This window comes from Varanus komodoensis, unplaced genomic scaffold, assembly GCF_004798865.1.
Source record: "Varanus komodoensis strain SLA01 unplaced genomic scaffold, ASM479886v1 scaffold6_2, whole genome shotgun sequence".
Taxonomy (NCBI): Eukaryota; Metazoa; Chordata; class Lepidosauria; order Squamata; family Varanidae; genus Varanus; species Varanus komodoensis.
Window position 1 is genome coordinate 17,165,434 of NW_025336346.1, and position 23,604 is coordinate 17,189,037.

The following is a 23,604-nucleotide window of genomic DNA, read 5'->3' on the forward strand; positions in this document are numbered from 1 at the left end:
CCACAGGGAGTAGCAGTGGCCACTAATTCGGGTGGCTTCAAAGGGGACTGGGCAAATTAGTGGAGGACAAGGCTAACCATAGCTACTGGCCTTGTTGGCTGTGTGCAGCTTCCATTCTCAGAGGGGGTGTGCCAATATATACCCATTGCTGAGGAGCTTGGGCTAGCAGAACTTGGAGCTACATGCTCCAAGGCACTCTTGTGGGAGGAGCTTCTGAGGCCACTGGGCACACTGGAAACCTTGCGGGAGACTCATGGGTGCTTTCACACTGCGGGGTGAGGAAGAGGTTGCCATTTCATGAAATAAAGGCCATGGTCAGTCACAAAATGCTAATTTAGCAGCAGCCAAACTGGTGAGCTTAAAAGAATAAATTACCCAAGAAATATAAGGCACAGGCACGGTCTGAGTTTCCCAGGAGGAAGTCACTTTTTTGAACCCCAGTTATGATGCAAGTGGGGGCCAGTCCTTCTCTCTGTAGTATGCCAGCTCCCAGTTCAAGTTTCTGAATATTTTTTTAACTTAAGGAACACAATAAAAATCAGGGAGGGCAGAGAGCTTGGTGGGTGCTGTGAAAGGCATCCATGGACACCATGCTGGAGAACTCCAGAGCTAGAGCAGGCCTTTATGCTTTTCCCCTGCCTGTGGACTAAAGAACAGGATCTCTGTTCAGGTTCCTCTGGCAGGTTTTCTCTGCTGATGGCAGGTGCTTTTCTGCTTCCACTGCAGGGCTGCCACATGGCAGAGAAAGCAAGTTCGTGAAGCAGCTGCGGGAGCTGAAGGCGTCCGAGAGCATGGACAGGATCCCTTTGATTCCATCCACCCCAGAGGAGATGGCAGATATGCTGAAGCTCTGCTCCTACGTTCGCTTTAAAGTGCCCCAGCAGGTAAAACGTGTGAGTGGCAGGGGCGCCTGCAGTTGGGGTCTTTGTAGCCTCAAGGTTCCCGGAAGTCTTTCTGAATGAGCAAGCCTCATGCTGTCTCAGTAAACATCCCTGCAAGATGTTGTAGGGCAAAATTTGGGCCGTAATCTTCTGTCTTAAGCCGACCCTGTGATAATAGGGAAACAGAGAAGCACAGAAATGGAGTGAGTCAGAAGGGGCCTCCTGCACCATCTAGTCTGACCCCCGGCTCCAGCTGGCTCCACTCATGTCATGTCTACCATAATGAGTGAGCTGCATCCCTTTGACACAGTTGCTTTTGTCTAGTGACTAGTTTGGCAAGTTTCCCCAGACCACTAGAAACCTTTGTTTTTCCCCAGACTATTGGAAGTCCCTGTAGACCCTGTTTTCATCTCAACAGATACAGAGAACTTTCATATTGCCTATCTTCACAGCCCCCAAAACAGAAAATGGCCCCTCAGCCATAAGTCAGGTGCACAAGTTGAAAGTCTTTGTGAACGTTTGCTCACCTGTCTAATTTCTGAGCATTTTAGGCAATATGCTTATGTCAAACTCCATGAGGTCTAGTGATTGAATTCTACCCAAACGCCACAGTGCTTTTTTTTTAAAGCAAGGGAAGAAAACCTTATCTTGGGCTCCTTTGGATCAACAGCCAGCTTGTTACCTGCTGCAGCTTGTTACAGCAGGCACCCTTCTGCTCTCCTGTGGCTTTAAAAATATAAATGTGTGTGAGTATAAAAGTAAAATAAAATAAAATTGGCAAGGGATTTTGAACACATATAACCAATACATTTGAGCCCACAAATTTCAAAGAGACCAAAAATACCTATTTTTCTATCATTCTGTACTCTATGGAAGGTCAGAAAAAAAGAGAAGAATTATTCTGCATGCTGATAAATCTTTCAATCACTTCAAATCAATTATAAATCATCAACTACTTTTTAAAGAGCTTCCTTTTACATCCTGCTAATTGTACTGGATATAATAGAATTTCCATTTGTCATTCAATTCTTCAGTCTTCTATTTATATAGTTAGTTACTTTTGCCATCATTTCACACTCTGCCAACATATTTTTCCAAACTTCAGACATTGGGGATTCTGGTGTTTTCCATTTAGATGCAATTGTAATTCTTGCTGCAGACATCATATATTTAAATAACTCTGACATATTCTTTGAAAAAAAATCTGGCATTATATTCAAAAGCATATTCTTAGGACTAATAGGAAACTTAGTTTTCAAGTCTTTTTGTATTTCTGCATCTATCAGTTTCCAAAATCTTTTAATTGCTTCACAAGTCCTCCACATAAGGTAGAAAGTCTCATCCACCTTGTTACATTTCCAATGTTTTCCATTATAATTCTTATCTATTTTTTCTATATATTTTGGATTAATATAGCACCAATAAAACATCTTGTACCAATTTTCTCTTAGTGCTTGACTAGCTGTGAATTTATTGTCTTTCTTCCATAAGGCTTCCTATTGACAAGGTGACATTTCTTTTCCAGGATTTTGCTTCCAAATACATTTCTTGTCTTGTTGATTTTTCAGTGTCATTCTGTACTGTTTGTAAAGTCTTCCTAATAAATAATCATTTTGTTGTGTAATCATCTTTTCAAAATCTGTCAAATCTCTTATAGTACCTTTCCCTGATTGTATTTCCCCTTTCAATCTTGAAACCAGTTGCTGATAAGCAAAGCACTGTATATTTTTTTCCTTCATCTTTTAGTTGTTGCCAAGATTTGACTCATCTTTATTGGCCAATCATAACCCCATAAATTATAAAATCATTATTTTTCCTTAAGTATTTTCCATATGCTTCAACTGGGGACATAAGAGGACAGATTGGAGGACATTTTTTTCCTCATAGAATACCAAATTTCTATTAGGCCATCTCTTAATGCATGGTTAGTATTTGATATCAATGCCTTTTTAACAGGCTCTTTGAACCGTAAGTGGTTGTGTGTTCCATCTTCAAGATCTGCTATTTCTGACTTCACCAACCTATCATGCAATCCAAACTAGGCCAGCTGCATAGTATAGGTTTAAATTAGGTTCTGCAAGACCTCTTCTCTCCTTTTCATCCTGAAGGATTTTAAATCTAATCCTCAGCTTTTTGCCATTCCAGATAGAGGCATTTAGTTGTCTTTACCACCCTTGGAGAGTTTTTCCTAGTATAGCAATCGGTATCATCTGGAATAGAAAATTTTATTTAAGTAGTACATTCATTTTTATAATGGAAATTCTTCCCAGCCATGTTACTTTTAGTTTAGTCCATTTTTGTAGATCTTTTTGGATCTTCATCCATGTTATTTGATAATAATCTTGAAATAGTGTGTCATTATGTCCTGTTATATTTATCCCTAAATATTTAACCAGGTTTGAGGTTATTTCGCATCCTGAAATCTATTTTATACTTTCCTCTTCGTGTTTTGGTGCAAATTTTGATATATTTTTTCTTTTTTCTTTTTGAACTTATAGCCTGAGTAAAGTCCAAATTTTTCAATTTGCTCTATTATATACTGTATAGACTGATGTGGATTTAGACTGGTCAAAACTATGTCATTACCATGATATTTCCTTTTATATTCCTCTCTATCTGCTTTTGAGCCTTTAATTTTGGATCTTGTCTTCCCTTTTTTGCCAAATTGCCAGTACAAGAATACATAAGAGAAGTGATAAAGGGCATCCTTGGCATGTTCTCTTCTCCATTTGAAAACTTTGCAACCGTTAAGGTCCAATTAAAGGTCAGATAAAACATCAAGAAACAGTCCATTTTAGAGTCCTTTCCAAATGCATAAACAACAATGCATTAGGAGTCTGAGTTGCAGCCAAAATCTCAGCCTTGGATCAGTGCTGCCTGGAAAGCACAATTTCCTTCAGCACAATTCATGTATGTATCAGCAACTAAAAGGGCAAGAAAACAGCTCCCCAGCTCAAGCATCCAGCAGTTCCTAAATAGTGAGAAAAAGCCACAAAAGGAGACAGGCCTCTCTCTCACTGCACAGAAGCCCCAGCTGTACCAAGGTCAGTTTTCACTACCCATAATTCTTAGTTTCTTAAACAAAGACATCTGACAATTTTGCAGATGCTAAGGTCTGGTTAAAGTTCAAATAAAGCATTGTTAATCATCAGGAAACTGTCTGTTTCAGAGTCCTTTCCAAGTATACAAACAAAAATGTCTTTAGTGTTAAGGTTGCAGCAGGTTAGAATATTATTTTCTTGGTTCAACAAGTAGAAGAAAGCAAAAAAAAGAGAAAAAAAAGAACAGTACAAAGAAGACAGAAAGGAAAGAGAAAGAAATGTTACCTTATTTGGCCATCTCACTGTAATCAGCTATAGAGTGAGAGTCTTCAGGCCCACCTGTCATTTAGAGAGGTAAAAACACTCTCAAAGACAATTTGTAAATGTCTAAACAAGATAAGATGTCTAAACAGAGCACCAGACAGTGCTGCTGGTTAATCACCATTCCCCCAGAAGTCCCCACCCGAGGCTTCTAACTGCTGTGCTTTGCCACAGCACAAGTGCAACTACATTAACACAAAAACAAAACAAAACAATTTGCAGTTTGTAAAACATCGGTTGCCAGTCACTGCAGTGTGCTGCTGAAGCTCTTTTAAGGGGCGGTCAAAATGGTGGTTATGAAAAATGGTTGTCAGGCCAGACTTTGCATTTCTGTGGGGCGGGGCGGGGAGCTTAAAGAGACAAAAAAAGCGCCATGGCAAGCAAAAAGGACTTGTGTTTGTGGTGGAGGATACCTAGCCAGTAGCAGCTGTCCCAAAGTGCCACTTGGGCACTCTTGGTGGCTGGTGCAAACTTGTCGAGAAAGGCAAGAGGCTTTTACTTTTTTGGACAAGAAACTCAGTTACTGCTTCCCTTCATTTATGATTACCCAAATTCATACAGCACATCTACCCGTTGTGGGTTAAACAACTCCTGTTATAAACCATAGGTTGTCGAAGTGGGTTGTTACCCAGGAACAAACTGTCCTGCAGGAAATGGTTGGAACTCCTGCTGTGGCTTGTCACACATGATGAGTTGTCATGTTGTACAAACCCTGTCACAGTGTATTGGTCTAACTAGCTCAGTGTGGTCTAAAGCAGAACTCCCCAAACTTTTGGGCTGCTGGGCCTATTTGAAATTGGCTGACAAAATGGCCACCATGGAGGAGTGTTTGCCCATCCACAAAATACTGGATGTCGTTGTTCTTATTTTGTGGAAAACAAATCAGTGAGACTAAAAGAAAGTAACTTGTCTAGCAGTCTAAGTACAACTCAGAATGGGTGTCAGAGGTCCCAAATACAGAAACACTGTTTTCAACCCAAATAAAGATGGTGCAGAGGGGTAGAACTTTGCTTTCCAGCATGTCAGCATCCCAGTCCACTATCATCATAATAAGAAATAATACAAAATTTGGGAGTTCACTGGAGTCCTGAGGCATCCCAGTTTCTCCAGTAAATGGAAGATATTGTGGATCCCTGTATCTCTGCCTGATGGGAGTTCTTCCAGCTGGGACCTTTTTCATGCTCAGCATCTGCTTGACCACCAAGTGATGCCTGTGAGAACAGCTAAGTGTGAGAACTTCTAACAAAAGTCAGTATCACTTTCCTTCTCCTCAACTTAAATTCTTCCCCTCTCGCTCCACACCACACACACAACCCCAATCTCTGTCCTAAATGTTTAGCCATCATGTGCATGTTTGAACAGACAGGCGATAGCTCAGTGTGCGGCATGCCAGAGGGACACAGGTGAGCACTAAATGTAATGGAAGTGACTTCTTTGTCATGAAGAGCTCGGCAATTCACATTTGCTCATGCAAATGTGACCTTTCTTGAGAAATCTGAAATGTGTGGGTTTATGCCGGAAAAGTCAAATGCTAAATAAAGCAGCTAGGATGATGTTGAAAAGAATGAGCAGAGGCTATGATTATTACCCTCCCTCCAATCCCCAGCAACCTTTCTGACAGAGAAGACCAGTTTTCCTGGTAGTTCTCTTTTTTACCCGACAGAAATATGGTACCCATCTATTTAAATCCATTGTGTGGAGGCCAAGCAGCACACATGGACAGCTCCCCCAGTTCCTTGCCACAACCTCTGCTGCAAGGACACTTAAAAGAGACATCCCCTTTTAATTGCACGGCACAAGGCACAAGCTGAACACTCCAGTACGTGCATGTGTGAGGATCAGATGGTGTGGCGTGTCCACATTGTGGCTGCTCCTGGTGGCCTCTCCTGAGAATGAGGAGTGCCAGCAGACGGGTATGCTAGGCCTGTTCTTTTCTTACAAAACACTGTTATGCGTTTGCAGATCTTGCAGGGTCTCGTTGATGTTCGCCTCCCACATAATGACTTCTACCGAAAATGTAAGTACCGCACACCATTTCCTTCTTGGTCCTGACTGAAGGGCCTTGCAGACAGCTCTAACGTGTGGAAGAGAGGCCTCAGCTAGGGATGTTGGCATGGGACAGCTTCCCAAATTGGCAGCCCTTCTGTCTGGTTCTTCCCACGCCTGTTCCTGTTAATGTTCATTCAGATATATTGCCATGCCGTAGGCAACTAGGCATGATGTAATGATGCCCCAACACACATGTCTGCCTATAAAAGGGTGCTGACCCTCAGGTCAGTCTGTCCCACGTGGGTCCCAGCCCAGCCTTTTGGGGTTCCCCAAATGGCTCTTTCCTTTCCCTTGGCCATACCCCATTCCCCACACTGTTGCTTATTTGGTGAATTTCTACCTTTCGAAGTTTTCCCACCCATCCACCCCATTCTGCAAGCTTGAAATGCCTCTCCTACAGCTTTGTTAATGGCAGAAAGAGCTTTAAACCAAAATATGCTGGTAGTTTTTGCATTTTGGCCTTGACTTCCTTGCCTTTTTCCTGCCCATCACTGGAATGCATCCAGAAATGGAACTGGGTTGAATGAGGGTTGATACTCCTAGAATAAATGATTAAGGGGTAGGTTGGAGGGGAACAACCTGACGTAGAGCTTTGAGTATTGGATGGTATGGAAATACTAATAATCATCATCAGAAGAAGATGGGATGCTGAATTTGGTGCTAATCACATATCAAAAGTCTCATCTAGGTCTGTTCTTGAAGGGAGGGGAACTTGTGAGCAACAATTGATGGAAAGTGGGCAACAGGTTTTACACACTCAACATTTCACTGGCAACATGTATTGGGGTTTTTTTTTTAAAGCAAAGAGTTAAAAATCATGCCCACAGTAATTAAAATAATTAACTCACCCCTCATTTCCTCTTTTTCTTTTCTGGAAAGTATTTTTAGAGATTGCAAATGAAAAGTCAAGAAACTCCCTTTATGAAAGCATGAGCAAGATCAAAGCCACCACACAGATCATCTGGGGAAAACAAGATCAGGTACATCAGTCTGTTTGCTTCCCTGACATCACCCCCCCCCATTAATGCAAATGGATAATAACCTATGGGGAGATCAACAAAGAGCCCAACGGCAACATAAAGATTAGCAAACACACTGCGGCCGAAGCTCTTGTAGATGAGAGCCCACTTCATAAGCTGTCAAGTAGGTGCTGCTGATTTGCCTGTTGTGTAGTTAATGAGAACTAAAGATCCCAGCTCACCCGAGTGCAGCTTTTAGTTTGGATTAAATGGCACAGGAGATCTTGAAAGACGCCTGGAGAAGAGGATCACCCTGCTTCGGAGCTCCATGTAGGCAGATATTGAGTGATGAGATAGGAGGCCTTGCTGGCTGTGTGCTTCCTCCTTTCCCGAAGCGTGGCCTGCCCGCACATACTAGTTGCTGAGGAGCTCGGGCAGGAGGAGGTCTTGTACTCGTCCCGCTTGAGGGATCCTGTGCAGCTGGATTGCCATCGTGTGTGCAGAGTGCTGGACCAGATGGACCTTCGGTCTGATCCAGCAGGGCTTTTCTTATCTTCCTACATTCACCAGGCTGTCATGTTCAGATAGACTGTCCCATTCATTTCGGTGTGGACAGGAGACCTGCATGCACCTTATGATGTATGCAGATCTGCTGATGTCATTGAAAGGGCAGAGACAAACCATGTTCAGGGCCTCCAGCTGTGCATTAGAGCTGCAGCATCCATGCCAAATAGCAGAATGAGGGCACTGGGGTGTTGCATGAGAGGACAGAGGAGCACCGGGTTGGGTCTTCCAATTCACTCTCGGAGTTCTGTTTTCCTTTGGGGAAGAGGTCCCATTTGCACCAGAACTGTAGCTGGTGAAAGCAGTGTTACTGTGGCAACTACAAGAGAGATACTCTTCTGTGACTTCCTGGCAGAGTTAATAAAAAAAAAAAGCAACTACAGGAAGGAGAGAAGGGGTGTGAAAAATTAGTAATGGGAGGAAATGAGTGGGAGGAAATAATTACATCTGAGGAAGCAGGCATTAAACAAGGGCTGAGCTGGAGAAGAGTGAGGCTGAACTGGATGAGTGGAACATGGAGTGGCCTTTGGGCAGTCCATCACAAATATCCTTATTCTCAGTGCAGGCTTGGCCTTTCTCCTCCTTCATTGCTGAACAACTGCAGCAAACCAAAGCTGGAGCTGGTATAAATCAGTGTGCACAATAGATGAATGATGAAACAGGAATGAATGTGACTGTCGGATACAAAGGCCTTAATTATGAGTGTGTGACTTGTAGTGGTGTAAGATAATGAGGAGATCTGATGGAGGTTTGGACCAGGCTGGGGGGAACCTCAGTGTGTGTGAGGCTTGGATTGAGTCTGTGCAATATTCCTTGTGGTGTAAGACATGCAGTGCAGGCTTCACCAACATACTTGTCCCTAAGGCATTTAGCCGTTCATTAAATACATTTAATGAATACGCAAGTGAGGAAAAAATAAATGCAGCCCAGATCCATTGGACTCTGCTGAGAGTTGTACTCACATCTGGAAGGCAAGGCTGGGGAAGGCTGCCCTGCAGATGACCAGGAATATATGGATGTGGATAAACCAATACCATATTTTGGTTCTTTATTATTTACATGTGCAGGACTCCAGTTTTCAGAGTGTTCATTGATTGATTTAACATTCCTGTTGGCTCAGTTCATACCTTTTATTAATTTAATTTGTTTTCCAGTATGGTTTGGCTTATGTTTCTATGAGCCAACTAACCCTAGTACTATTGCACAATTAGTAACTGTGTGGATGTGATGCTGTTTTTTTAGAGTAAACTTTAAGTATGGGTCTCGGATTAGGATCCAGGGTGATAGGAAAGCTTCAACTCTTTGTCCTCAAATTAAGATCTTGTGTGCCTTTCCCTTCCCAGCAACCTCCACTGGTTATTTGCATCTGGAGGAAAGTTCCCATTGGGGCTGATGTAGTTTATAGATAAGAAAGTACTGCTAACAAAATAAAATATGCCATCATCAGGACTATGGACATTATGTTACAATTCCAGTATTTTTGAATGCTTCTTGAAACCTCATCGACTCTTAAAGTCCTGGTGGAAGCCATTGATTTAAGGAGCTGAGCCACTGCAAAAGCTTGCGCTAAGACGATCATCAGCATTTTTCCATTTTTGTGTTACAATGCAGCATTGTCCATATGGGAACCCTTTTGTCTCTTACATTCAACCACTTTTCCTTTCATCTAGGTTCTGGATGTTTCGGGAGCAGAACTTTTAGCAAAATCAATTCCTGACTGTCAAGTACACATTCTGGAAAACTGTGGACACAGTGTAGTTGTGGAACGGCCCAGGAAAACAGCAAAACTCCTCCTTGAGTTTTTAGCTGCTGTACAGAATGCGGAGAACAATAAAAAACTGGCTTGAATGTCCACCATCGAGTTGGCCCCTTAAGCTAAATGATCCAGCCGTGATGAAATACTGCTACTTTAATCAATTCTCAGGGATCATCTTAGACAGAACTTGGTGACTGTGCCAAAATCCCTGAAATAACCAGAATAATTGATACATTTAATTGTTGCTCTGTCAGTGCATTGGTTCATGGGATCCTGAGCAATCTGCAGATATGTGTGTTGTTGATGAAGTCCAATAAAGTTTGTGTTATCCAGTATTTTTGGGGGTAGCGAAAGACCCACCAGGTAGATCTGTGATTCAACTACCTTATTCTTCAGGCATGACCCATCGGTAATATTTTCCACACATTTTTAATAGTTCTGTCCAGCTTGGGCTGGATACTGTGTGTATTAGTGAGGTGAAGTAGAAAGTGAGCCACAGACCTTCTGTATCTTGTCCATTTTCCCATTCCCCATCTCTTGTAAATCCAATCATGAGAGAGAGAAGTCCAAAGAGGAACAGGTCTCTTCCCAACAGATCTTTGAAAAGTTCCTAAATTATCTGGAAAACATGTCCCTACTTACCCATTGGACTTTACCTATAGCATACATGTATTATAATTATTTATATAATATATAAACTAGAATATGACATGAAATCAAAATTTCTATATCATGGAATGTACTGGCCACTCATAGGTTTATGCAGCTATGTTATGTGATCTAGCATAATATCCGACTAATTGGAACGTAGATGTCAATGACATTTGTTTAAAATATATAGGAACTACGGTATGGGGCAAAATAACAGACTGAGAGCTATGGTATGTTCCTACCTCCTAGTGCACATGGCTTTGCATGATGAGCAGTTGTTACAAAAGTTTCTGATGATCCAGATGTTTGCTAAATTGCTGTTTATGTAGCTCATTAATTTATGTTTTCAGCAGAGAAGGAAGGTAACGCATCAATTCTTACTGGGTGGAAAGTTTCAGAGACTCTACAACACTGCGTGTTTACACCAATATGTTATGGATGAGTTTCTGTATCCCTCCGTAGCTCGGTTATGTATGCACTGCCTTAAAAGTCAGCGATGCTGAAGTGGTGGTGTCACCTGGCTTGACTGTAATCATGACCTGCCCTCTGGTTCTCTGGTACTCAAACTTTAAAGTCATCAGTTTAGGTATTCAAGCTTAAGGGGCAATTCGCTTACTGTATAGTGCACATGTGTGTGCAAATACACACAAACAGGTTTTGTTCCACTGAAATCAATGGGACTATTCCTGATTTAAGTGGCTAGCAAATTCTCTGTGAAAAACACTGTTTCTGTACAGTTAATAAACCAAGTGGAGCCATTTTGAAGCTATTTCTAGAGCCATTATTTTCCATCTCCGTAGTACTTGATCTAAGCAATAATTACTGTATGTAGATAGATGCACAAGTGATCAAATTCAGGTTAGAGACAGGATGAGCTGTTTTCTCAGCTCTTTTCCTAATTATGTATCTTGCTGAGTATTTTGATGTAAATAGCAGAGTTTCTTAATGAATTCTGTGAATTCTGTGAAAGGAAAAGTGTTGGGGTGGGGGGAGTGTGTGTGGGATGAAATGTGTAACAATAAAATATAATTAGGGTACTCTAAAGGCTTGTTTGCTTATCTAACTCTTACAAAGCTAATTATTTCTCAGATGTGGTGTAAGCTCCAATAGAATCCATTTTCAAACGTATGAGTACATTGCATAGAACATACATAGTCATTCTGTTTCTGGGTATTTTTATACCTTTCCAGTTGTGACTCTTGACATTTATGTATCAAGTTAAGTGGGTGGGCTTGTTTTTGCCTAGTTTCCTGTAGTGCTCTTTTTTGGGGGGTTGGGGGGTTGGGAAGGATATAGGAAGAAATTATTCTGAAGATCCCTTACACTGAGAAATACTTGGCAAGCACCATTGCAAGGTCTGATCATCATCTACAGTGATATGGGTCTTTAGGCTGTAGTTCAAACCTCTCCAAGTTTTGGGGATCAATGTGCACCTTTGGAATTTTGAGAACCTTGTTGTGGGCACTCTTACATAACATCTGTTTTTGGGGTGCCTTGCCATTCATAGAATGGTTGCTTGAGGTAGGCACGGATGTTCACAGCTCACCTGTTTCCCAAAAGATGTGCTGCTGAGACTAAAAGAAAAGTAACTTGCCCAGCATCTTAAGCATGAAGACGAGGTTAGGTCTGAGCTCCCAAATTCAGAAATACTGTTTTGAACACAATAATAGCACCAGAGGACAGAACCTCACATGCTAGACCCCCAATGAAATAATAATTTTGAAAAACTGAAGAAATAAGATTTTAAAAAATTATTTTTTAAAAAGCAGGAAGCCTGGTGGAACAGAGGTGTTGGTGAACATTTGTGTCCATGAGCATCAGACTGAAGACTTCAGATGCAGCAGGGAAAAGTGGATGAATGGCAAATGGATTGCCTTTTGCAGCTGACATTTACGGGATGCTCAAGGCATCCTTTGGTCCTAGCATTCAGCTGAGGACATGAGATGGTGTTGTTATAGAACTACTGCATTACTGACCCTTTCAGGAAGTGCTGTATTGTGGGGATAAAGTTCTGATTTCTTCTCCGCTGTAAGGACTCTGTGTAATTTAAATTTGCATTTATTACTGCTGTAGATCCGCTTTGCAGTACATTTTGAAATATGACTTGCAACAACATCCTACTGTTTAGAGTCAATGCTGCTCTGTCTTTTTCTCAGATGGGGAAAGAAGACTTTCCATTGTTTGAGAAGTTCAGGAAAATCCACCTTTCATCTCATCGTTGCTGGATCAATATTTCTAACACAGCTGGAAAGAGAAACAAAGAGACTGCTATCTTAGTGCATACAAAACCAGCAGAGGAGAGCAAGGAGTGAAGTTTTATTCCCCTTTTGCTATGCTTTTCAGACCTCAGTGTGGTGTATGTAAAAGGACTGAATGAAAATGTGATTGAAATAAAAATCTGTGTTTTTGTGAATGCGTCTTCATCTGTGCCCTTCTCCTTGTTCCCTGTATTACTGATGTTCAGGCAGTGAGCACTGTTCTCACATTATTGCAAAGCCCAAAGCAGCCCGTTGCGGAGTGACGATGCTTGGTGGCCTTGGGGGCAGGTTTTCAGGGACAGGAGAAAGAATAAAATCGTGCTTTTTATAAGCTGGAGGCCATAAGGCCTTGGCATGTCTCCAAGAAACTACCCTGGCTTTTGGGTACCTGGAAAGTTTGCCACACTGCCTGTTGAACCTTAATCCCCTCATCTTTCTTCTGGGACAGCCCATCTGTGTTTGTTTGTTTGTTTATTAGATTTATATCCCACCTTTTTCTTAAAAAAGAACTCAGAGAGGCGTATGTCATTCTCCTCATGCTCTCAAGCTTATCCCCACAACAAGAACCCTGTGAGGTAGGTGGGGCAGAGAGTCTGTGCCTGGCCCAAAGTCACCCAGTTGGCTCCTTGGCTGAGTGGGGACTAGAACCCAGAGTGCCTCAGTCCCATCCTCAGCCACCACTCTGACAAAGGAGGCTAAACAATGTATGTAAGCAAGACTAACCACTGCAGGGGGTGGGGAAGAGGGAGGAAAATGCTGACTTCTTGAAGCCTGGAGATGAACCCTACTGTGCATCATCTGCATTTACTCTTTCTGTGCAGCTGCACTGTCCAGTATTTCAACAAAATACCATTTTCACTTACCCCATTTTCAGATGTAAGCATAGAACTTGCTTCAAGTTCCCTTTTATCAAGATCAGTGAGCACAGGATCTAGGACAGAAAAAGATCCAGGCAAATTCTATTTTCTCTCCCATTCTCCCCGCTGCCCCTGGTTTCCAGTTCTTGTGGCTATGGTACTATATTAGCAATCCCTGTGGGGCTGGTGAGCTAAATTTTGCATCAAACGGGCTATCACGCACACTCTCAGACAGCAAGACAGATATTCTGCCTGGCTGTGACTCCTCTTACAGCTTTGTGCTTGCAAGGTTGGGCTTTTACAATTAAAGTGATTGCAATAGGTGTAATCCTTCATTATTCTTACTCGGATATTTGCTGTTAGCTGTTGAAAGGGAAGCCAGCCCCTTCACACTATAGTGACAGACAAGGGGGATTAATTTTGCAGGCTAGAGGATGTAGCCATTAAGGACCTGCCTTGTACAATTTATTTAAGCATGGCATCACCTTGATTATCTCCGCTTCACCTGCTTTGTTCTTCCCTGGTTTGGCCTTAATACTGCCAGCTTAATATGTGGCCTGTTTGATTGTTATTTGTGTTCCTGTTTTCTAGTGAGGCAGCTTGTCGGGAATGCTTCCTGTAGCATCCCTCTCCTCCTCATACCATCTTTCAAATATTTCAAGTGGAGTAGGGATTCTTTGACACCGGTTCCTTTTCCAAAGCTAGATTTGTATTGAGGCCTCCATTACACCAAATAATCTTGAGGAACGATACACCTCAAAAGGAAGCGCTTGCCCTCCAGATACCTCAAGAAATTTCGGATTTTTTGCCGAGGGGAAAGCACCTCAACCTTATATTTATTTTCACATTCTTTATTTTCAGATGATAATCTCAAGCCAGTGCACACTCTTAAACTGATGTTGCCTAGGCAGCAAAAACTCCTGTCCAATCTTACTCTGTATTTCTAAAGAGGTAAAGTGCTTCCTGCCTAATGGCCTTACAGATAGAAAGAAGCTAACAGGAAAAGGGGGTCCAAGGTTTGCCAGTAGTCCCAAGCAGGAGACGTTCAACAGCATGAGGGGTGCAAGGAGTCTGAGTGGCAGGCTGAGTGCCAGGTCTGGTTTCAGGTTCAGAGTTTGCCCAGAGTTTGCGGAGCCTCTGGGTCTTAACACACTTTTCTTGGGACTTACTTTGAGAATGGGAAGTTTCCTATTGTTTCTCAGACTGATGCCAATCGCTTGATGGATGCTTGATTGCTCTTCAGGACCTTAGCTAGCTGTTTATCACTGCCTGCTATGTGAACATGTCTGAGTTCAGTGGGGATATGGATGTGGGCTTTGTTGCTATTGATGGGGTGTCTAGGTGTCCGGTGTCCTTTCCCTTACCCCGTGACTTATTGTGCTCGCTCAGGGCAACGATAGTCATCCTTGCAAGGTCATTTTGCCTAAGGGGAAATCTGTAGGTTGTGAACTTTTCACAGCAAAAATCCCATTACTCATCATTCCCTTTTTATCTCATTCGCACAGGCCCATGTCCTCAGGTCACTCCTTCTGAGCTCCAGCTTACCAAGACATCCGGTGCCCTGGAAGCCTGTCCCCATGGTGCTGCTTCACAGCCTGGGAGTCTGTCTTTGTGGTGCTTGGTATACAACCAGTATCGATCTGAATTATATACTCAACATGGGATTTGCCTTTTTCATATCTGCCTCATGCTGTGTTGACGTTTCCATTGAACTGTCCACTGCAGCTCCAAAATGCCTTTCTTTTGTGGAGCTTTTCTATGTGAGGCTGTCAATCTCGTTGCAAAATTGCAACCCAAGCACTGCCCAAGCTGCTTTCCAGTTCTGAGGCTCTGCTGCATCACCGCTAGGCAAAATGGCGTGGCACAGCCATTGGACTAGTGCCAATACACAGGATGAAATGTACCTGCTTTTGCGTTCGCAGTGCAATGCCCCATTTTCCTTGCTCTGGAAAAATTTGCTGAACGTGCTGGTTAGAGGGCCATAGCATCATCTAAAGGCCCTGTAAGTAACCATAAATAGAGAACGATGAATGCATGATAAATGCCTTGCATAGAAAAGTCCTTGGTCAGTCGCTGCTAGCTCAGATCCCAGCAGCATATACATGAAGTTGCGATGCTTTGCCCCAGTGTGCATCCCTTCACTGTTTTCTCTTCCTTGGGACAAAATCTGTGTCCTGACTAATTTCATGTCTGTTGAATTCAATATTGCTAGGATGAAAACACATCCAGTTAAGGTAGAGCTTGTGATTTTATCAGTCTTCCAGCATCTTTGACTGGCAACTCCTTTATAATTATTACAGAACTGATACCCAAAGTTCAGGTATGAACTTAAAATGTGAACATGGCAGCAGTTCCTGTGAAGCAGCTGCTGCCAGTTGTGGAATTGTGCGAGCTACTGCGACTCCCATTCATGCAGTCGGGACCTGACGTGGGCACCGCATCCGCATCACACAACAGGCCACTCATGGCTTGTAGAACTGTTGGCACTGTGTAGTTATGTTTTAAATTGGGTTCAGAACCTGGGAGCCAAACCCAGCCAGCCTGAGAGTTACCAAATTTTTGATGGCTTCCTGGAGGTTGCATGCTTCCTTCCACCAGCTGCTTCATACTGAAAGGTGGATAAGGTTTAGATATCTAAAGGGAAGGAGCATCTCCTTCCCTATGTGCCTGCCCGCCCCTTAAGCTCTGGGTCGGAAGCCCTTCTCTGGGAGTCCTCCTTGAAGGAGACTAGGAGGGTGGCTACACAGAGAAGGGTCTTCCCGCAGTGGTACCCTGGCTATGGAATTTGCTCCCCGAGGGGTTAGCCTGGTGCCAACACATTATTCTTTTTGGCTCCTGGCTAAACCCTTTTTATTTTCCCAGTATTTTAAAGTTTAGATTGTGATTTTAATTGGGGTTTTATTGTACAGAATTGATGCTGTGCTTTACTTGTTTTACTGTAAGACCATCCTGAGACTATCTGGTAGTGGACAGTGTAGAAAAGTTTTAAATAAATAAATAAGGCTTAGTCATCAGTGGAGATGCTTCAAGCTATACTGGCATGTTTATTCACATCCCTTTTGCCTTTGTCTCCCTTTTTGTATTCATTTTCCCTGCCAGCCTGCTGCCTGTCTACACGCACCCACACCCACACACAACAAACAGAAAGGGGGGATGCTAATCTCAACTAGGCAGACGTGAATCTGCCCAATCTGTCCAACAGAGCTTCACTGTACTTCCCGTTCCTTCATTTTTAAGTTTGTTCTGCCTTGTTTTGCCATCAGATTGTGCATCTTCCCATTTGCAAGAAAAACTTTCTTTATTGCTGTGCACAGAATTGTATTTTCTAAAAATGATTTTTGAATAAGCATTTTTGTTTTGTATACAGTTTTGGTAAAGTAGACATTGTTTAAAAGCACCAGTTGATAAATCTATGAAAAGCAGCTGTGGCCTGGTGCCTAAAATGCTGGTGACACATTTTGTTCCACAGAGCCAGTATATTTCAATTTTAAAACAACAACAAAGATTACAACTTTCTCTGTGCAAAGTGAGCTTGAAAATGGAACCTTGAAAGGAAAGCGATAGATTCTGCTCTCTTGTGGTAGATTCTGAAAGAAAGAAAGAAAGAAAGAAAGAAAGAAAGAAAGAAAGAAAGAAAAGGCCTCATTCAGCTTTAGCGTGGGAAGGCTGAAGTGATGTTCAACCACTGCCCTATTGTACAAGGCTATTGTCTACATCCATTGTTTCTGATAGCTGACTTGTGCGTGTGGCCTAGTTTAGTTCATGTGAGACATGAGCAGCTGGTACAACAGGCAGCCTTGAGACTGAGAAGGTGCTCAAGGGTGTTCGTGCTCAGCTGTTTCCATGCAGTTGGTGAGCAAATCGGGGGAGGGAGGGAGGACATCCATCATTCTTGGGGATGGTGTCTGTTAATAGGAACTGAATAGACAATATTCTTAATGTTGCCACATGTGGGTGAGAAAAACCTGTATAAGCATTCCAACAACCTCACCACATGATTCTCAGAAACAATGAAATAGCAGAGAGCTCAATTGGTTCTTGGTAGTGTCCCTAGACCCTTACCCTGTATTATAAACTTTCTCTGAGGAATCCAGTGGGAGAAAAACCAGCAAGGCCTCAGATGAGAGGGGAGAGAGATGCCATTCTGAAGTCTACATAAACATTAGTAGTAATACTACATTTAAAGTGTGATTGAACTGTGAGAGCTCTTGTTTGTGGTGCAGCCAGCTATGGCATGCTGAAATAAGGATGCTCAATGGGCCACTGATACCCTGGAAAGAAGGCATCTGGTGCTCCTGAAGGTCTGTGCTATCTATAAATACTTTCACCCTGGCAGACGTGTCCCTGGAGAAATGAGAGGCGCTGGTTTCCCATGGATAGTGCTGACGAGAATCCAAATTACGGCTGAGAAATGACTTCCTCAGTAATTATGTATTTGCATCTTGCAAATTACAAAACACACGCTGCAAAAATTACATCGAATTATGGGATTCTTAAAGGAGATAGCACCACCTAGAGGCCATGAGGGGAATGAACAAGTCTAGGCAGAGGTATGGGCAGGTTTGCATTTGGAGACCAAGTTATTCACCACACCTTCTGTTTACAAAATGCCATTACTCAAATGTCACTTCCAGACCTCAGATGGAGACAAATGAAACAGGGTGGCCTGTCAGGATCATGAAGTAACAGGAGGTCCTTAAGTATGTTTGGGAAACACAGAATGAGCCCGAGGGCTGCCTTAAGCGAGCGGTTCCCCTCTCCCGCTTCAGAGGGTGCCATGCTCACTGCTTCGCCTTCCAGACATCCCCTCAGCAGCCATCGCCTCCTTAACCAAGGTGGGCCCCTCCAGCTGAAACGCTGGTCAGGGTGGCCTTACCATATCTGAGCCGGTGAAGCTGGTCCCTCACCAAAGCACCAGCTGGAGGAACTCCGTCTGAGGCTCTGCCTGCGGATATGGAGGATGGCAGACCATTGTTGGAAAAGCAAGCCCCTGATGTCATCTGGCCTGCAGAGAGCTTGGTGTGTGTAGGCAAACACTTTGACCCCTGTTCTCGGTGTCATACTTTAGTGTAATCTTTCCTCTACGCTTGCCATGGTTGCAGGAATGGCATTTACTTGGACATTCATGCCCCAGAAGGTCCTGCCAGCAGTGAGCAGACAAACAGGAGTAGGACGACAATCACCTTCCACACGGAGATGTTCTCCCCTGCAGAGGAAGGCAGGACGTGCCCCAACGGAGCAAAGCTCAGGGAGCCAAGGTTCCATTTGGATGCCAGGAAGCACTTCCTGGCAGTCAGGACCCCGAGGGTGTGGAATGGGCTTCCCCGGGAGGTGGTTGAGGCCGCATCGGTGCGGGTGTTCAAGGATAGGCTGGATGTGCACATGGTGGGCATGTCATGAGCAGAGCCAGCTGGAGCCGGGGGTCAGACTAGATGGCCTGGGAGATCCCTTCTGACTCACTCTGTTTCTGTGTTTCTATTATTGTGAACAACACATAGAAACATAACCTCCTATTTGTTGAATGTGTTTGCATTCAAAGGCATGTATCCAAGTACTTATTAAATGACTTATTCCTCCAGTGAGGGGAATGGCGCTTTTGGATGTAGCCTGCAACCATGCAAACCAATTTTCCATGAAGAATGGTGCTGATAGAGGTACACAACTGGTTACAAGAAAGACCTACATGGTTGTGTCCCTGGTAAGCAGCCCCAGCCAGGTGGGAGCACATCACAGATGAGAAGCTCCCATGCTACGCCTGAGGCTGCGCCTGAAAGTCACCACTGTTCAAAAAAAGGAAGCGCATGCATGGAAGGGAGAGCCTCCCAGAGGAGGTGTCGGGATGCTGAGGATTTGCTGCCGCCGATGACTTCAATGGCACCATCTTGGTGCCACTCACATGGCTCAGCGTGGGGATCAGTGAGTCACCCTAAACTGTGGGGATGGTCCTTGTGGGCACCTCTTGGATGGTGCCTATTACATTACCCTCAGGCATGGCACAAGTCCTTCTCTTACATGCCTGTGCCTGTTGCAGAAAGCCGTTCTCCAGATGTTTTGGCCCTCAGCTCTCAGCATTCCTGAACATTGAGCAAGCTGTCAGAAGCGTCTGGGAGTCATTCCACCTTCTGCCCACCTCAGACCTATTGAATCCCTCCAACACTTTCAGTGTATTTTTAAAACCTTGGTATATTCCAAAATATTCCAAATTCATTGTACAATTGAAAAACAAACAAATGCATATGCAGCATAAGCTGCAGGTGGAAGCACAGTGAAGAAGTTTACAATATTCAACACTTTTACATATTTTAAGACACTTTGAAATGTCTGGTTGCATAAGCAAGTTTCTGCCTGACCCTGGGGGAAGGCATTGCACAGCTGGCTGCCACTGTAAACATCGTGGACAGGGAGAATTGTGGAAGGGGGTAACAGGGAGGTGCCCTCATAATGTCTGGACCTGCAGCCATTCAGCGCAGCCAAAGGGTGGCAGAATAGGGCAGATAAAAGAAAATACTTCTTATAACATGCAGTTAAACCGTGGAATTTAATAGCACTTAGCAGTGTGGACATGAGAGGATGTCCAGTCCAGGCTTGGTATAAGGAACCCTATGAAGAAGGCCACACTGGCATCTTGAAGTTGCCCATCCATTTGAAGCACAAGGGCTGCGGTCTTCCCTGCTGTGATGCAATGCAAACCATGGCAATTTATTTATTTACATATATTTATAGGCCACTTATCATTGCGATGCACCAGTGACCCTATGGAAGCGCTGGCTGCCAACTTAGACAACTTTTAAAAGGTAGTCGTCAAGGTCGTGGAGGATATTGATGTCTAATAGTCAGGACAGCTCAAAGGTTGGAGCAAACGCCAGAGTGGATGGACAGTCCTACCAGCCTCCAGCAGCAGCAGACACAACACGGCAGTACCAGTTGCTCTAGACCCTGAGTCTACAGGGAGGGCGCTGCCGCTCTTGCATCCAGCCTGTGGGTTTTCGTTTGGTCACTGTGGACTAGGAATTCTGGACTAGGGAGGTCTTTGGTCCGATTCAGCAGGGCTTTGCTGGATGCTCTTCCTGATAATATACCTCACTTCTGATGGGTGGAGCTGGCATTTGGACAAGGGTGCCGACCAGTGTTCTCAACAGCTTTACTTATTTCATTTTAAGGTAAAAATTATACAAAGAAATAAAACAACATATGACACAATAAAACAATAAAATCTCAGCAATTGCAAACAGATCGAAGGTATAGCAGCAGTACAGAATAAAATGCAGCATTAAAACTAGGATTTGAAAGTTAATTGTTAAAATATTGGGAAAATAAAAAGGTTTTCACCCAGCACCCAAAATAATAGAGAGTAGGCACCAGGTGTACCTCATTCCATAGCCGGGGTGTAATAACGGAAAGGGCCCTTCTTCAGGTAGCCACCCAAGGGACCCATATGATGGCCTTAATGTCCAGGCAGGTACATAAAGGATGAGGCGTTCCTTCAGGTAACCTGGCCCCAAGCCTCTCAGGGCTTTAAATGATTAGCCTAGCACTCTAAATTGGGCCCAGACTTCAACTGGGAGTCAGTGCCGCTGAAAGAGGACTACTGTAACATGTTCTCTTGATGAGTCCCCATGAACAATCTTGCAGCCGTGTTTTTGCATCAGTTGAAGTCTCCAGACCATTTTCAAAGGCAGCTCCACTTTATGCCCTTTGCACTAGTCCAAAGGAGAGGTTACCAGAGCCTGGATTACAGGAGCCAGGCTCTGTCTGTCCAGATTGGGTTGTCGTCAATATATCAGCCGCAGCTAATAAAAGGTGCCCCATGCTACTGCGTCCACTTGGGACTCAAGTGACAGTTCTGGATGCAGGAGCACCCCTAAAGTATGGATTTTGTCCTTTAGGGGGAATGCTAAAGGTTAAATATCGACAGGTTGGGTATCGCCCAACTGGACAGACAACCCTTTCCTAACAGCACCCCCATCTTGCTTCAATTGAATCTCAGTTTATTGGCCCTGATCCAGTCCATTGCCATGCCATGCAATCGCTCCCTCACCTGAATTCGACGGAATAGAGAGCTAGAGCTGAGTGTCAGCTGCCTGTTGAGGACGCCTTCGCCCATACCTCCGACTAACCTCCCCCAGCAGTTTCATGTAGACGTTAAATAGTATAGGGGCTGAAACAGAGCCCCGTGGAATCCTCTGGCATAACTGCCACGTCCAGAGCAAGAAACCTCCCAGCACCACCTTCCGGAATCAGCCAGTCGGGTAGGTACCTGGGGAGCAGTGGGGTGCCCCAGTAAAGGTGATTATGGGTAGGGGGAAGTGTGGTGCTGGGAGGCTGACATGCCAGCAAGGGAGAAGGGGAGAAAGGTCTTTAGTGTCTATCTTCTCTTCTGGTCACTCTCCAGACCTGCTGGCCCTGGCAGCCTTATGAACCTGCCCTCAGGCATGACGGTGCTTTCTCTGAGTGCCATGTCAGTCCGGAGTAAGACCTCTCTCCTCCATGACCTGATCTTGGATGAGTGGCCAACCTGGCCTGTATTGCAGAGACCTGGGTGTGGGGAGAGGCAGGGAGAGTGCTCTCAGTTGCCCCCCACCCCAGGTTCTCTGTTCAGCACCAACATTGCCTGGAGGGCCAGGGAGAGGGTGGCCGTCCTCTGTAGAAATGCTCTTCCCCTCTCAGGGTTCCTTGTTCACTTGAGAGCAGGTCTGAGTGTTGGGATCACAAGACAGATCAGGGATTTTGCTGTTGTACGACCCACCCAGCTGCACAGCTAACTCCCTGCCTGAACTGATGGAGGTGATCACAGATTTGTTGTTGAGGACCCCCAGCATGTTGGTTCTGGGGGACCTCAACTTCCACACTGAGGCCATTTTATCCAGGGTGGCTCAGGACTTCATGACTGCCAGGCCAACCATGGGGCTGCCTCAACTTGTCACTGGCATATAACAGGTCACACTCTAGATCAGATTTTCTCGACTGGACAGGGAGATGGTGATCTGGAAGTGGAGGGGCTAACATCAATCCCTTTGTTGTGGTCAGATCACCTCCTTTTGAAGTTTAGGCTTTTGGCTACCTTTCCCCTCTCCAAGGGTGGGGAACCTATTAAAATAGTCCACCCCTGGAGGCTCATGGATCCATCTGGTTTCCAGTGGGTTCTGGGGGTATTTCCGGCTGATATGGCCATCGCTCCTGTTGAAGGGCTGAATTATTCCTAGATTCCAGGTAGATTCAGTGGCCAGGTGATATTACTTCTATCACTTAAGGTGATATATCAGCTGCAGCCATATCTGGACAGACAGGACCTGGCAACAGTTATCCACACACTGGATTTTTGCAATGCACTCTACATGGGGCTTCCCTTGAAGACGATACAGAAATTTCAATTGGTCCAGAACAGGGTGGCTAGACTGCTAACAAGGACTGGCAGACATGATCACATAAAGCCAGTCCTCTACCATCTCTGCTGGCTCCCAGTTGAGGTCCAGGTGGGTCAGAAATTCAATAAATACATAAATAGAAGCGGGATCACTGCAATGTAGTACCTCCTATTCTGAACCCACCCAGCCTATCCAGAAGGATACCATGGCTGATAATATCAAAAGCCGCTGAGAGATCCAGGAGATCATCAGGCTTGCACTCCCCTGTCTTTCTCCTGGCAAAGGTCATCTCACAGGGTGACCAAGGGACTTTCCGTTCTGAAACAAGACCTGAAGCATGATTGAAATGGATCTAGATCCTTTTCATTCAAGAGTGCTTGGAGCTGCTCAGCCACCACGTGCTCAAGAATCTTATCCAAGAAGGGAATGTTGCCCACAAACCTACAGTTGTTGAAATCTTCTGGGTCCAGGTTAGGCTTTTTTCAGGAGTGGCTAAATTGCAGCCTCTTTTAAGGAGATTGAAACCACTCCCTCTCTCAAGGAGGCATTGACAGCCTCCTGGACCCAAGTGCAGATCCCTTCTTTAATTCTACTATTAAGCCATGATGGGCAAGGGTCAGGCATATAGGTAGTGGCCCAGTTTTGACCAAGAACCTTGTCCACATCCTCAGGCCTCAATAACTAAAGCTCATCCAATAAAACTGGATCAGACAGTGCTCTGGATCCCTCTGTTAGTGGAATTGCATTAATTGTGGTGTCCAATTCATAATGAATCTGAGCAACTTTATCTTCAAAGTACAGTGCAAATCCATCACAAAGAGCTACCAAGGGTTCCACAGTTTAGTTCCCTGGCACAGACTGTAGTAGGTCATGAACCACTTGGAAAAGCATTGCTGGATGAC

The 23,604-nt window shown here is 44.2% G+C and overlaps 1 protein-coding gene across 4 annotated transcripts in view; it reads left to right on the forward strand.

Annotated features, from left to right (window-relative positions):
- Nucleotides 1-10,991, forward strand: part of ABHD6 (abhydrolase domain containing 6, acylglycerol lipase) — a 37,495-nt gene extending 26,504 nt beyond the window's left edge. For all 4 annotated transcript variants that reach the window (XM_044451415.1, XM_044451414.1, XM_044451416.1 and 1 more), the window contains exons 6-9: nucleotides 727-884; nucleotides 6,206-6,260; nucleotides 7,172-7,272; nucleotides 9,486-10,991. In XM_044451415.1, the coding sequence (XP_044307350.1) occupies nucleotides 727-884; nucleotides 6,206-6,260; nucleotides 7,172-7,272; nucleotides 9,486-9,662 (491 nt within the window). In that variant the 3' untranslated portion in view covers nucleotides 9,663-10,991. The remainder of the gene's footprint in view (nucleotides 1-726; nucleotides 885-6,205; nucleotides 6,261-7,171; nucleotides 7,273-9,485) is intronic.
- The last annotated feature ends 12,613 nt before the right edge of the window (nucleotides 10,992-23,604 follow it).